Source organism: Arachis stenosperma, chromosome 1 (genome assembly GCF_014773155.1).
Source record: "Arachis stenosperma cultivar V10309 chromosome 1, arast.V10309.gnm1.PFL2, whole genome shotgun sequence".
Lineage (NCBI taxonomy): Eukaryota > Viridiplantae > Streptophyta > Magnoliopsida > Fabales > Fabaceae > Arachis > Arachis stenosperma.
In genome coordinates, this window is record NC_080377.1 from 4,443,143 (window position 1) to 4,457,674 (window position 14,532).

The window sequence follows — 14,532 nt, forward strand, 5'->3', positions numbered from 1 at the left end:
TTGATTCCATGGGAGAAGAATCGATCTAATCTGACCAAGAGGATGATAGAGCTCTTGAAAACTAAGGATGAGGGATCTAATGTCTAAACCATTGTTTCTATTACTGCTATTTAAAAACTGTTTCTACTGTGTACGTTATGATTTTTTGATACACTTTTTTTTGTTTGGATGATTGTAATCTGACTAGTAACTGTAAACTGCTCAGTTTATATGGCTAACAAAATATTTTGTGCAAACCATTTTTTTTACTTTCTTGATGACAAAAGGGAAAATAAAAATAAAACATGAATTGAATGAATGTTGAATGAATATTATTGATAAATTAGGTTATCTAGTTGGTTGGTGCTAATATATGAATTTGAGGATTGATAGTTTATTGAGTTCTAATCGAATACATTATTAGGCTGAATAAATATTTGATGAATCAATTGTATAGGTGGACCAGGCTGTTTTGTGAATGATAGGTTAATTTGTGATGTTTAGCATTGTCATTGATTATAGTTTCTGCATATACATTGTTGTTTCAATGTTGATTACAGGTTGGAAAAAAACACACATGAAGGGAGAGCTAACCGAATGAAAAAAATGGGGAGATCAATAGAAATTGGATCATTAAAGGAAAGTATCGTTAACTCTACTCATCTCTTTTAATTACAATTTATTTTCATTTATAATATTTATCATCAAGACAAAAATTGTTGAATTAAAAAAAAAACAATACATTTATGTTATGATGACAAACATTAGTGAATTGGGCTTTTAGCCCAATAATGTGTGTAATTTGTTTGGTTATTGTGCAGAAAAATAAATAACCCAAAATTTTTTTGGCAACACACCCTTCTCTTTTCTGGCCTGTAACCACTGTACCTAAACATTCTCTTTTCTCTTCTTACCCAAAACTCATGTGATTATCCACGAATTAAGGATAAAAAGATGTTTCACAAATCAAATGGTAAGATCAGAGGGTTTCAAGCAAAGTGAAAAAGGTGGATTATCAAATTTATGCACAAAAAGGAAAAAAAAGGAAAAAGTCAAAAGTTAAAACTAAAAAGTAAAATTAAATCCGATTTAGAAGAAAATTAAAGAAGATGAGTTATCATCTTTATGCAACCACTCTAACTTGTTGAAGCTATCATCTTCCTGCTACACATTTTAAGGCAAGAAGAAGAAGACGGAGGTTATTTTTTTTTTGCTATAAATTAAAGGTTACAATTGAAATTTTGAGCCAAAGAATATATCAATGGTTCATATCTTTGAAGTCAAGAAAAAAAAAAAAAGAAGAAATAGAAACTACAAGCCAACTTCACCAGTCATGAAACTCTGCTGTTATTCCATCTCTTCTCTGTGTCTCTATTTTGGTTTTTGAGGAAGAAAAACAAAGTCAAAGGTGTTCTACTAAACTCAAGTTTTGGAAGATTTACTCTTATATAAAAGAGTAAACAACTAAAAATTGAAGCAAAGAGAGTGAATACACTATGAGTATTCATATCTTTCAAGTTATACCTTTTTCTCCTTCATAAATTTACATTAAAATTTTTGTTCTTCAGTTTTATCTTTCTTTGTTTTCAATCGATAGAAAAAGACAAATTTGTAAGGTATCAATAAAAACCATTAAAAGAAAATGTAAAGAGAATAATGTCGGAGAAAAAGTGAGAAATTATGTCAATCTTTTTGTAATTATTTCTGTTTTGTATTCATGAGTTTGAGAGGTTTTTCTTGCTAAGTTGGGTAAGCACTTAGTGTTGAGAGTCTAAGTGAACCTAGTCAAATCAAGCTTGGGTAAAAGTTCGGTTTGTCCTTGATAGGATTAGGTTGAATTCTTGAGAATTTGTGTTTGTAAATCTTTAAAAAAGATAGTGAAAATTCCACCACAATTATGGTGGAGACTGGATGTAGGCCATATTGCACATGGTGGTTGAACTAGGATATATGACTGTGTTATTTTCTCTTCTCTGCTCTTTCTGATTTGCTCGTTATGAGACAAAATAAAATTGTCTCCTACTTAGGACTTGTTTGGATGAGCTTTTAAGAAAATATCTTTTTTCGAGTTATCTTTTTTTAAAAGATCTTATGTAAAAGTAAAAGTGATTTTATATGAGATTGACATAAACAATTACAAAAAGATTGACATAATTACAGCTTCTCAAAAAAAGATATATTTTTATTTTTTTAGTGCTTTTACTTTTACTATTAAAAATTTGTCAAACACGTTAAAAAATAAAAAAAATTTATCAAGATAATGACACCCAAACAAGTATTTAATCAACTGTACAGAAGTCACATCAACATAGAATGTTAATTTATCTTCTTTGTTCTATTTCTGATTCTCTTGATGAGAGATAAAATGAATTTGTCTCCTATATAATCATTATTGCAACTCCGCAGTAACAATGTATTAAATTCTGGTTTGAAGTTTAAAAGTGTATAAATTTAAAAGAGACCATAGATTTAACCCTCTTCTCTAGACTATTAAAAATCATCATTTATAAATTAAAAAAAATAAGTTAACACTTCTAATCATTTTTCTTTTTCATTTTTACAGCGAATTTTTTTCTTTTTTTTTTTCTTTTTGCATAGTGAATAAAAACAAGTTGTAGTAACGGATTAAACTTCTCACAAGATGCGAGAAATATGTTTTTCACATTAAATTGACAGTTTTTTTTTTTTTTATCTGCAAAATGATAAGATAATATTTTAACAAAATTTAGTTGTTACCCCGTGGAAAAAAGGTTAAAAATTTAGATTGAGTCTATATATAGCAATAGTGGCTCTTCATTTTTTCATTGTAAGTTTTTCTTCTTCTTTAAGCGTAAATCCTCTTATTCATCTCTCTAAGAACCTTATAATGTCACCCTATACTTTATTAATTTAGCTCCTCACTTAGAGAGATTGAAGAAGAGAGTTTACATTTCACATAACTAACTACCTTTTATTCAATTTATCTAATTATGCAATGCCATATCACTAAAAATAACACTTTTTATGTTAACTGCATAAATAGTTATTTAAAAAAATGGATGTGATTGCACAATTGTGTAAAACGCTTTACGCTTTACACTGTTAGTGCATCGAAATTAAACTCATCATATACACATAAAAGTGTAAAAGTCCAACCACTTTTTTTATTCATTACCGTGTCACAGAATAGACTATGCCAAAACATACACACATTTAAAGTCACAAGTATTTTATATAGACAAGGACTGGTATTTAGTGGGTTAATATAATTTACAATAAATATAACCAATATGCAATAATTGTTTTTGATCTATTGACAAAATCAAACTTATGTCAATCTTAAAGCTATATGATTAATTCAAGCAATTGTTTACTAATCAGAAAGCAGACGACTTAAACATGAATACAAGAGACGACATGGAATAAGAAGAAAATAGGAGTAATAATGAAGCCGAATTCTCAACCAACTATGAAATTTTGGAGGGAAACGAAGGCAAGGACGAGGCAGGCAACACAAAAGTTCAAGTTGCAGTGTCGAGAAATATTTGTTAATTATATTGCATGCTTAGCTTGTAATTGGATTCAAAGTGCTGCCTTCACATTCGGTTTGAGTTGGGTTTCAACCAAGAATTAGAGTGGCTTTTTACAGTAGCCCTAGGAAAAAAACCACCAACCCTTATTGGTAGCAGTGAGAAACTAAATCAAAAAATGTAGTAGAAATTTTTGCAAATAAGTTGACGTGTTAATTTGCACATGAAGACGACTCCAATCCATAAAAAATCTCCACCCAACTTTTATCTACAATCCAAGCATACCATCTAAAAAGCCAAACTTCTACCCCGTTCCTATTTGCATGCTAGCAATTGGGAAATTTTTACTGGCGCTGAAAACATAACCACTAGAGACCTTACCATTGTGAAGTTTTAAGGAGAGTTTAATTTGTAATAATAATACAAAATTTTGGTAGCATACATCATATCATCATAATGAAGCATATAATTGAAGCTCAATACACCAGCTAACCAATATAACCTACAGTCACTATGAGGAGGGAAATTCCAAGAAATTCAGTACCAAAACCTTCAAGCAAAGCATGCATTGGTCTGATTCTAATCCTCACCTCCTCCTACTACTCTTGTATGCGTCACCTTCACTTTCCTTATCCTTTAAGAATCCAAGAAAAGCAAGAAACCCGAAAAAGAAAAATCCACCAGACCAGTTGCCTCCACCACCACCACCTCCACCGCCGCCATCATCATCGTCGCCAGGTGGAAATCCAGTTCCTCCATCATCAAGTTGTGGTGACTTCTCCTTCGCTGAAATTGAGTTATATCAGAAGCCATTTAGAATAAGTTTTTGATGTAGTATAGTAATGCATTTAGTTGCAATTTTTTTTTTAATGAGCAACTCCAATGAAGAAGTTAAATTTATTCAGCTGTGAGAATTTTTTTTTATCATAGTTAATTATTCAAACATTTGATTCAGGAGTATCTCGTAGCCTTTTCTTGTAAAATGCTTTTCAGGTCAATGATTACTGGTAAAGAACAGCTAATATATGCTAATAGCAATGCAAAATAGCAAATAAAAGGACACAAACTAAGTTCTAGCAAATCTATGTTTGGAATAAACAGTACCAGGAACGTGAGTCATTGTTGGAGCTTGGCGAGTAACAGTTTGAGTTTGCTCTGCACCACATCTTGCATTCTGCATATATAGGAGGATATTCAGGAAATCAGTGGAAATATATTTTTCTTCCCATTATGACATCAAGTGTGCATTCAAATTGGATGCCTCAGCACAATGCATAGAAGTTAATAAACATATTTAAACCCCAAGTGATTTGTGTATTTCTCTTTTGTTAGAAGTCCACCAAATTAGGTATGTCATAGCAATGAGCAAACAATAGAATTCTAAGTGTCCTGTCGGTGAGTGACACACTATCAATAATGAACATGGATCCAGTTATCTATGATGTTTAACACTAGCCACACTTCCTCAAACCAGAAAGCTTACAAACCAAAAGCAACAAACAAGATATGAATTTTCAGCCATTCATTTCATTTTAACCATTTGTCAGAGATGACTATTAAAACACAATCCTTATCTAATAAAGCTGTCTCCCAAATGTAATGCAATTATATGCATTATAGGTGAGTAGAAAACAAATATAATTTACATGGTGGTTATACTCCAATTTCAAACACATAAACGAGTGGAATATTAGAATTAGAAAATATCATGATTTCCAGGTAAAGAGGGAGCACCAAGAAGATAAACAATTGAGCTTTTTCTTGAGCTTTTTCTCACTATGCAGGGATGGCTAAAGCTCCAATGATGATAAATCAAAATAATTTAAAAAATAAATAAAAAGGAAGAGGACATAGAGAGAGTAAACAACATACCAAAGCTGCAGCACATATAAAAGTTGCAGTCCGAGCAGAACATGCTCTCGTACCAAATGGAAACTGTGTATAAGTAGGCTTCAATGATCTTGAACTATAAGTCGTCCGCGGTCGTCCTGGAAAGTTATCTGAAGAAACAATATTCCTCTTGTTGTGCTGACCACCTGTTCTCACTGTTAAACAATATAATAAACAAAATCACCATTTTATTATCATCACAATAGTTAAAATTCTGAATTATACATTTGATAAATTCTGTTAATAATACAAAACTTATTTTGTCAGCCAGCTTAGCAGGAAATTTATTCGCAGTGAACGCTAAAGTGCCATGTTGAGATCGTATGCAGAATTGTAAAGGAAAATACAAAGTTGTACAATGCGGAATTGTAATGCGGATAGTAAGATTCTATCAAATTACATGATGTTCATAATATACATGTCGCATAACATAAATAAGCAGATAAGTCACCATTAACACAATTGAACTTTAATTAAGTATGCAAAAGACGTTTTCTACACTCAAATGCTACGTAATAAAAAATAAAGGACAGAATTTTTGCAGAACCAAGTACCCCAGCAACAGTACCCTCCTCCCTAAATTTCTATCTCTCTCACACACACACACAAACAGAGAGACATAGAGAAACAAAAGAAAAAGGACGAAAATAGAAAGCTGTGCTCTCTTCACCAGCGGCAGCTACGTACATTGGACAGTTTAAACTTTGGCCTCAAAATGAACCAATTAGTAAAGCAATCAACAAATTACATGCATTTATCTGTAGAATTTAATGGTTGACACATTACACGCATGTGGATTCATTAGAAATTTGTGAGACGTAAACACTACATCAAACCTTGGATTAGATGAAAATCAATAATCATCCATCAAATAAATTATCAAGCACTTCACATCACCACATATGAACACTTCTAATATTAAGTTATCATGCCTTTAACAGCCCTTCCTATGACTAATGACTTATACAAGCTTCAATTCTCAATTCATGTGCTACACATTTGGCTCTCATCCTTCAATGACTACAAGTAAAATAGGAACATCCATCAACAAAGGGATCGCCCAATCCCCATTCCAAGGATATCATGTCTTAGCTATTGAAAACAACAAAATCAGATGGTTCTATTGAGCATCTAAATATGGAGAAAGGCCACTCATTCACAACCAATAATAAAGAATTCCTCAAAAAGGAAAGGAAGGCTACAACTCACATGTTTCACTAATTCTTATTGTTCCAAGAATTTCGGTTCATGAAAGCAACTCTAATTTTTCCAAAATCATATTTCCTAATTCTTACATGAATATACAACTTGTCATCTTAATTCGAATCGCAAGAGGGGAAAAACAGTTAGAAACTATAATTTACCCGGTGGTAATATGGGCAAAGGTGAAGATGAAACTGCACAAGTGCTCAACATTGATATCCAGATAGAAGCCGCGAAAAGAGCTGAAAATTAATAATTTCGAATCAGAAATAAATAAATAAAGAAAAAAGAAGAAAACGAAAAGGTAATAATATCATCTACTTGCTAATTAATCGACAATTACGAAGCAATGCAAAATAACAATCAATTAGGCATTCACTTTTCAAATTTCAGTTTCAAGACGAAGAGATATCATGGTGGTAGGAATTAAGACACTATGGAGCTTAGGGTTTTAAGATGAAGGGGAGGAATATAAAAATGGTACCTTGGATAAGCGAAGTTGGAATTTGCAGAGTTGTTGGAAGGAGTTGGGGAAGTTGCGTTGAATGGCGGTGGATGTGGGATTGGATTTGTTGAAACTCTTTCAAGACGGTGAACCCAAAAGCCCAAAGAAATGGACGAAGGAGGAAGGAGGAAGGAGGAAGAAAGAAAGAAGATGATAGAGCACAAGCAACTTGGTTTCAACACACCACCAATTGAATCCACAACTACTTCCGATTTTTTTTTTAATACGAAATGTGAAATTAGGTAATAACTTTTGAATATTTTTTAAGTGTATTTAACATATTAAAAAATTTGAATTTTCAATAAATTTTTTATTATTATTTTATTAATAATAATTTTAACATATATGATATGTCCTAAATGTACATGTTACCTAAACTTTTAATTGATAAAAAAAAGTATTCAACAAAAATTTTAGTATTCAAATTGCATTATTACCCAAAAAAAATTGTACATTTTGATCTCTCTTTATAATATAATAATTATTAAATTTTAGTCTCTTCATCTAAATTTAGTGTTGAAATATAAAAAATCCAAATAAACTTTCAAACAAAAGTATATGTATGAATAAAAAATAAAGAATTATTATAAATAAATAAATAAAAAAATATAAAATAAAAAAATATAAATAAAAAGTTTTAATATTAGTATTCACTAATATTATTATTTCAATATATATATATATATATATATATATATATATATATATATAAATAAGGTGTGAAGTGCCAAAATAATTTTGATTAGAGGAATATTTAATAATCTATATTGCAACACTTCTTTTTAAATGTCTATTACGAATATACTTTATTAAAATTTTACAAAAAAATTTTAATAAAAAAATTAATAAAAAAAGAATACACTATTATTTGTAACGAGAATTGTCTTATTAAAAATTTGTCAAAAAAAATTTAATAAAAACAAAAATCTGACCAAAAAAAAGAGTACAACTTTTCTTTCTTATCGACATTATTTAATATCTCAAAATCGGCGCATTATAATCTAATGTACTAATCTTTTAAAAGAGAATTTTGGAAGTGACTTTGTAAATAAATCTGCCATATTATTGCTTGAGCAGATCTATTGAACATCAATTGTTCCTTAATTTTTGAATGTCATAAATGAAGAAGAATTTGAGAGAAATATGCTTTATTCTAACACCTTTGATGTGTCCACCCTAAATTTAAGCAATGAATGTTGTATTATCTTCAAACAGAATAGTTGGAGCTATTTTTCTACCAGGCAGTCCACATGATGATAGAATATATTGGATTAAACTCTTAAATAAAAAATATTCGTGACTTACTTCATATAACGCTAGTATTTTAGTATAATTAGAGGATGTTGCTGCTATTCTCTGTTTCATGGACCTCCATGATATAGCTATATCACCATATGTGAATACGTATCCTATTTGAGATCTTTCTTTGTATAGATCAGACAAGTATCCTACATCTGCATAGTCAACTAATTGTGACTTGGATTCATATAGATAAAATAGTTTCATATTAATTGTTCCATAAAAATATCAAAAAATTTGTTTGATTTAATTACAATGTCTTCTAGTTGGAGAAAAATACCTTGTTAGTAAATTCACGGCAAATGATATGTCAGGTCGTGTATTAACAAACTCTAATATTAAATTTTTTCATCAATGATTAAATGACCAATATTTCATTCAAAATACTCAAAGAAATTAGATATTTCATAATGAGTAGTATAATTTTCAACAACATCTTTTGAAACAATTGTCTCTTTTTCATTGTTACGTTTGGCAACAAGAAGACAAGAAATTAGCTCATAATATTTTTTAATTTTTTTTTCAATACTACTATTGCAGGAGCACATTTGAGGCATAGAAGGTCGAAAAAATTTTCTCTAATATGTCATTACCAGTTATCTTTTTTCCACATAATATTATTCGTGAGGTAATTTGAAACATTGTTCAATTGTATTTATTTTATTGATTTAAAATCCTGTAGACGCAAGTGTGTCCACTCATATCGGAGTTGAGAAAATATCACTGTCTTTTGATCATTAATTATACCTTTTTTTAAGGTTCTTTCACATATCTGCAGGATCTTTCAGACTATGTTTAGTTGGAAGGAAAAAAATAGAGAAAAAGGAAATAGAAAAGAAAGAAAGAAAAATAAAGAAATTGAATGAATTTTTATTCTTTTTAGATGTTTTTGGATGAAAAGAAAATAAAAAAGAAAGAAATGTTATAAAAAGATAATCTAATTTTTTTCCATCTCTTTTTCTTTCTCTCTAATTTTTTTCCTCAACTAAATAATGGAAATAATCATTTTCCTTCTCATTTCTTTTTCTCCCTTTTCTTTTTTTCCATTTTTCCTTCAAACAAACATAGACTAAGTGAGATATTCATTTTTCAATCATTCATTGTGATAAAGGATGATCATAACTTTGGCTTTATCTTTTTGGGATGCTTCATTTTCAATTTTAATGGTATCTCCAATATCCATTGAATTAAAATGAATTTCGCCATTTAATATATATGATAAGTAGTTATTTTTAGATATATCAAAAGCATTAAATTCAAGATAAGAAAATTTTGATATAATAAAAATTTATTACATATATCTTCCTAAATTTTGATCAAAGTCTCGTGCTGATAATATATAAAATAAATAAATAAATAAATAAATATAAAATAAAAAATATAAATAAAGAACTCTAATATTAATATTCACTAATATTATTATCTCAATATAATAGAAATCATTTATATATTGTTTGATATTCATTTTCATATGTTGGAAGGTATATATACGTGTAATGTTAACTTTTCCAAGCTTTAAAAAAATTACATCGTTTATCATTACAGATGTGAACCAAATAATTTTGATCGGAGAAATGTTTGATAGTCATCCATATTGCAATAAGAATAATGATTTTTATATTTATGTAAACCATGACATAAAACCTTATTACATAAAAAAAATTATTAATTTTTTTATGTTTATATTCTCGTTATAAATATTTTGAAACAAATATTTTAAGTTAATAACTACTCCAGTATTATTTAGATTTTAAAGGATAAGCTACTTTTTCTTTTATATATATATATAAGTCTAATCATTCACATATTTAACACATGAAATAAATTTTCTACATATTTTATTTTAATACAGAATACTATTTTTTGAATTAATTCCTTAATAATTAATTTATTGTATTGTTTTAATTCTTATGAGAATATAAAATTTAAGAAAATATGTAAAATGGAATTATGATAATGATAAGAAAGAAAAAGGAGAGACCAAAAAATCGCACAACATTTATATATATATTGAAAATGTATGCAAGCCTACCCAATCCTTTTATTTGTTCCTAGCTTCATTAACGCAAGTGCAAGCGCTCCGATTGTGATCCTCGGAGTGGTGATAGAGACAGAAGAAGATCGAGAATTCATGCAAAAAATTGCATCAAAAGGCAAAGAAAAACTCTTAAGATGAGTTGTAGTAGCAAGGGCCAAAGATAGAAAGATTACATTAGATAGTAGATACAAGGAATAGCGCAGGAAGGAATAAAGAGGCGAATACAGCAAATTCCAAGCAAAGCAATTTGACAAGAAGCTCGCGCGTAAGGACTTGATTCATTTTCCAGGCAATTTAGAGCGGTTTCAGTGCAGAAATGTTTAATAAAGTTTAATGTGAAAACTGAAAAGTAAAAGATGCCGTGTACGATGTACACCTAGCACCACTGCTAGTATATCTATATCTGGTCTAACAAATTTACTTCCACAGCACTCGATAGATCCCCAAAATAGGTCCCAAAACTTAAAATACGCAGGAATCTAATACCAAAATTTACCACGGTAAAGTGATAAAAAGCTTAGCTCAAACATTAATTCAGCAAATTGTACCTAACTTGCATAAATAACTGCCGAACATTCCAAAATAGAAACGTAAAAACATAGTAAAAAAAACAAAAAGGTAATGGAAAAAAGAAAAAGATTGTCCAACTTCACTAATTAGCTACTAAAATTAAAAGTGGAGAAAGGTTAAAAGTTTTAGTCAACTTCTTCCATCTTGCTTCCTTCAGCATCAGCATCAGCATCAGCTTCCTCCAATGGAGGCATGTCAGCATCTACATCACCAGCATCCTCATCAATGCTCAGACCAAGCTTCAACATTCTGTGGATCCTGTTACCGAAGGTGTTGGGATCATCAAGGCTGAACCCAGATGTGAGGAGTGCAGTTTCAAAGAGCAAGAGAACAAGATCCTTGACAGATTTGTCGTTCTTGTCTGCATCTGCACGCTTCCTCAGCTCTTCCATGATGGGGTTCTCTGGGTTAATTTCCATTGTCTTCTTGCTTGACATGTACCCTGCCATGCTGTTGTCCCTCAAGGCCTGAGCCTTCATGATCCTTTCCATGTTAGCAGTCCAGCCATATTCACCGGTCACAAGACAGCAAGGTGAGTCAACAACACGGTCGGAAACAACCACCTTCTCCACCTTGTCACCCAAGACATCCTTGATGACCTTGCAAAGACCATCGAATTTCTCCTTCAGCTCTTCCTTCTTTTTCTTCTCATCCTCGCTCTCGTCAAGTTTGAGACCCTCCTTGGTGGCAGACACCAACTTCTTGCCCTCGAATTCCTTGAGCTGACCAACTGCATACTCATCAATGGCATCAACCATGAAGAGAACCTCATAACCCTTCTTCTTCAGCTTCTCAAGGAATGGGGAGTTTTCAACAGCTTTTTTGCTTTCACCAGTGATGTAGTAGATATCGTTCTGGCCTTCCTTCATCCTGGTCACATAGTCCTTGAGGCTAGTCATCTCATCACCACTCTTGGTGGAATGGTACCTGAGAAGTTCAGCAATCTTTCCCTTGTTCTGAGAATCCTCGTGGATACCCAGCTTCAGGTTCTTGGAGAAAGATTCATAGAACTTGTTGTAGTCCTCCTTGTTCTCAGCAATTTCAAAGAATAGCTCAATGCACTTCTTGACCAAGTTTTTGCGGATGACCTTGAGGATCTTGTTCTGCTGAAGCATTTCTCTTGAAATGTTAAGTGGAAGATCTTCCGAGTCTACAATACCCTTGACAAAGCCAAGGTATTCAGGAATCAACTCCTCACAGTTATCCATGATGAAGACTCGGCGAACATAGAGCTTGATGTTGTTTGGCTTTTTCCTCGTGTCAAAGAGATCAAAGGGTGCCCTCTTGGGAACAAAGAGGATAGCCTTAAACTCCAATTGACCCTCAACAGAGAAGTGCTTCACAGCCAAATGCTCTTCCCAGTCATTGGTCAAACTCTTGTAGAAAGCAGCATATTCCTCCTTTGAGATCTCCTCTGGCTTCCTCATCCAAATAGGCTTCTGCTTGTTCACCAAGGACCATTCATGAGAAACCTCCTTTATCTTCTTTTTCTTCTTCTCTTCCTTCTCCTTCTCTTCATCAACTTCCTCCACTTTACCCTCCTCTTCCTTCTTCTCTTCCTCATCCTCATCATCAGAAATTTCCTTCTCGGTTGTCTTCTCAATCCAGAGAGAAATTGGGTAGCTGATGAACTCAGAGTGCTTCTTAATTAAGTCCTTCAATCTGCGTTCCTCAAGGTACTCTAGCTGGTCTTCCTTCAGGAAGAGAGTGATCTTAGTACCTCTGCCAAGAGGCTCTCCGGCTGTATCCCTGGTGACAGTGAATGATCCACCAGCTTGTGACTCCCACACATACTGCTCATCATCATTGTGCTTGGTGGTGACAATAACCTTCTCAGCAACAAGGTATGCGGAGTAGAACCCGACTCCAAACTGACCAATCATGCTAACATCAGCACCAGCAGCCAAAGCCTCCATGAACTCCTTGGTACCAGACCTCGCAATGGTACCGAGGTTGTTAACCAAATCTGAAATAATATAAAAATCACAGCATCGATTAGAATCATTTTATGATGAATCAAACACTGATAATAAAGTAGGTTTAACTAAGAATTTAAATAACCAATGTTAACTACTTACCAGCCTTGGTCATGCCAATACCACTGTCAACGATGGTAAGTGTGTTATTGGTCTTGTCAGGGATAATGTGGATGAACAACTCAGGCTGAGCATCGAGCTTGCTCTTATCTGTCAAACTCTCGAATCGAATCTTGTCCAATGCCTATATTACAGAAATGCACAGACAGTAAATTTGTGTGCGAAAACAACCACGTGATGAAATCTAGTATTATCACAGAAGCAAAACTGCACAAAAATTACAAGGGATATTCCAAACACCAAATGCAGTACAAACATGCTTGCAACTCGATATGATTTGAGTTTAAATAAAAATAATTCAATGCAGAAGGTATGCAGCAAAAATATAAACGAATATAAACGTATAAATAAGCAGAAAAAAACATAAACGAACATCAATGACAAATTCATTGAGCATCAAAAAATAATAACTAAAAACAATAGGTATAATCAGCTAAAAAATAAGCAGATCTTAAGAACGCTATAAAAAGAAAACGAGCACTAGTCGAATTGAACCAACAAAAAGTAACATAAGAGATACACAAGCAAAAGCGCAGATCGAGAAAAATAAAAAAGAAAAGGAAATGGAAAATGAGAGAGAAAGCGGATACATACATCAGAGGCGTTACTGATGAGTTCACGAAGGAAGATCTCCTTGTTGGAGTAGAAGGTGTTGATGATAAGGCTGAGAAGCTGGTTAATCTCAGCCTGGAAAGCAAACGTCTCAGTCTCCGCCATGGCCGATCTAAGCACAGAGAAAGCGCGAAATGAGAGAGTGAAGAAAGAAAGAGAGAGTTTAGGGTTTTCGGTGAGAGAGTGAGTGTTGATTGGAGGCGTCTGAAGAGCGAGGGGAGGGTTTATGTTTTATATGACGAAAAAGGGTGGTTTCTAGATCCTTCTATGAGGCAAGAATAATGGTTAGTTGTGGGGTTCAAATTGAATATTCAAATTTCGGTAATTTCCCCTCTTGCCTTGTCATGTTGTTGGCCACGCATTTGGCTTTCATTCGTTGGGATTTGGGGAACTCTTAGTTGTTGTGTATAAAAATTAAAAACTATAAATTTTGTGACGGATCTATTTTAGTGTTTTGTGTTATAATACATTAAAATTTAAAAATTAAGCGTTAAATTAATTTTTTTGTATCCAATATATATTAAAATATAAAATAATATATATAGAAATATGTACATATGTATGATAATTAATTTAATAATTTAATTTTTCATATATATAATATTTATATTTTATAATTTAAATAATTTTTTTAATAATTTTACTATATTTTTTAATATTTTTATCTAATTAAGTTGGTCTAAATCTAAAAAAAAATCGTTTATATACATAAGTGTGAATTGCACTTTATTTTTTCGTCACGTAAAAAATAGTACAGAAATTTATTAAATGTGACACAAAAAATTTTTAAATTTAACATTGAATTTCTTAATTTTAACACTAAAATTTTTC

General features: G+C 31.7%; 2 protein-coding genes across 2 annotated transcripts; both read right to left on the reverse strand.

Annotated features, from left to right (window-relative positions):
- Nucleotides 1-3,425: 3,425 nt before the first annotated feature.
- LOC130960719 (protein YELLOW LEAF 1, choloroplastic-like) lies at nucleotides 3,426-7,260 on the reverse strand. The gene is made up of 5 exons (XM_057886169.1): nucleotides 7,066-7,260; nucleotides 6,743-6,823; nucleotides 5,361-5,533; nucleotides 4,593-4,662; nucleotides 3,426-4,274 (listed from the first exon to the last, which is right to left on the reverse strand). The coding sequence occupies exons 2-5, from the start codon at nucleotides 6,792-6,794 to the stop codon at nucleotides 4,075-4,077; spliced, it is 495 nt and encodes a 164-aa protein (XP_057742152.1). The 5' UTR covers nucleotides 6,795-6,823; nucleotides 7,066-7,260; the 3' UTR covers nucleotides 3,426-4,074.
- A 3,664-nt stretch (nucleotides 7,261-10,924) lies between these two features.
- Nucleotides 10,925-13,925, reverse strand: LOC130940420 (heat shock cognate protein 80-like). The gene is made up of 3 exons (XM_057868553.1): nucleotides 13,684-13,925; nucleotides 13,072-13,213; nucleotides 10,925-12,959 (listed from the first exon to the last, which is right to left on the reverse strand). Exons 1-3 carry the CDS (start codon nucleotides 13,804-13,806, stop codon nucleotides 11,119-11,121), a joined length of 2,106 nt encoding a protein of 701 aa, XP_057724536.1. The 5' UTR covers nucleotides 13,807-13,925; the 3' UTR covers nucleotides 10,925-11,118.
- Between the last annotated feature and the right edge of the window lie 607 nt (nucleotides 13,926-14,532).

Bases quoted from the DNA above. Each gene is read 5' to 3' on its own strand.
- LOC130960719 (XM_057886169.1), bottom strand. From the start codon at position 6,794: ATGTTGAGCACTTGTGCAGTTTCATCTTCACCTTTGCCCATATTACCA. The intron at 5,534-6,742 runs GTAAATTATAGT...ATTGTTTAACAG, and splicing joins TTTGCCCATATTACCACCGG to TGAGAACAGGTGGTCAGCAC. The intron at 4,275-4,592 runs GTACTGTTTATT...ACTCAATTTCAG, and splicing joins AACAATGACTCACGTTCCTG to CGAAGGAGAAGTCACCACAA.
- LOC130940420 (XM_057868553.1), bottom strand. From the start codon at position 13,806: ATGGCGGAGACTGAGACGTTTGCTTTCCAGGCTGAGATTAACCAGCTT. The intron at 13,214-13,683 runs GTATGTATCCGC...TCTGTAATATAG, and splicing joins TCATCAGTAACGCCTCTGAT to GCATTGGACAAGATTCGATT. The intron at 12,960-13,071 runs GTAAGTAGTTAA...ATATTATTTCAG, and splicing joins TATTGGCATGACCAAGGCTG to ATTTGGTTAACAACCTCGGT.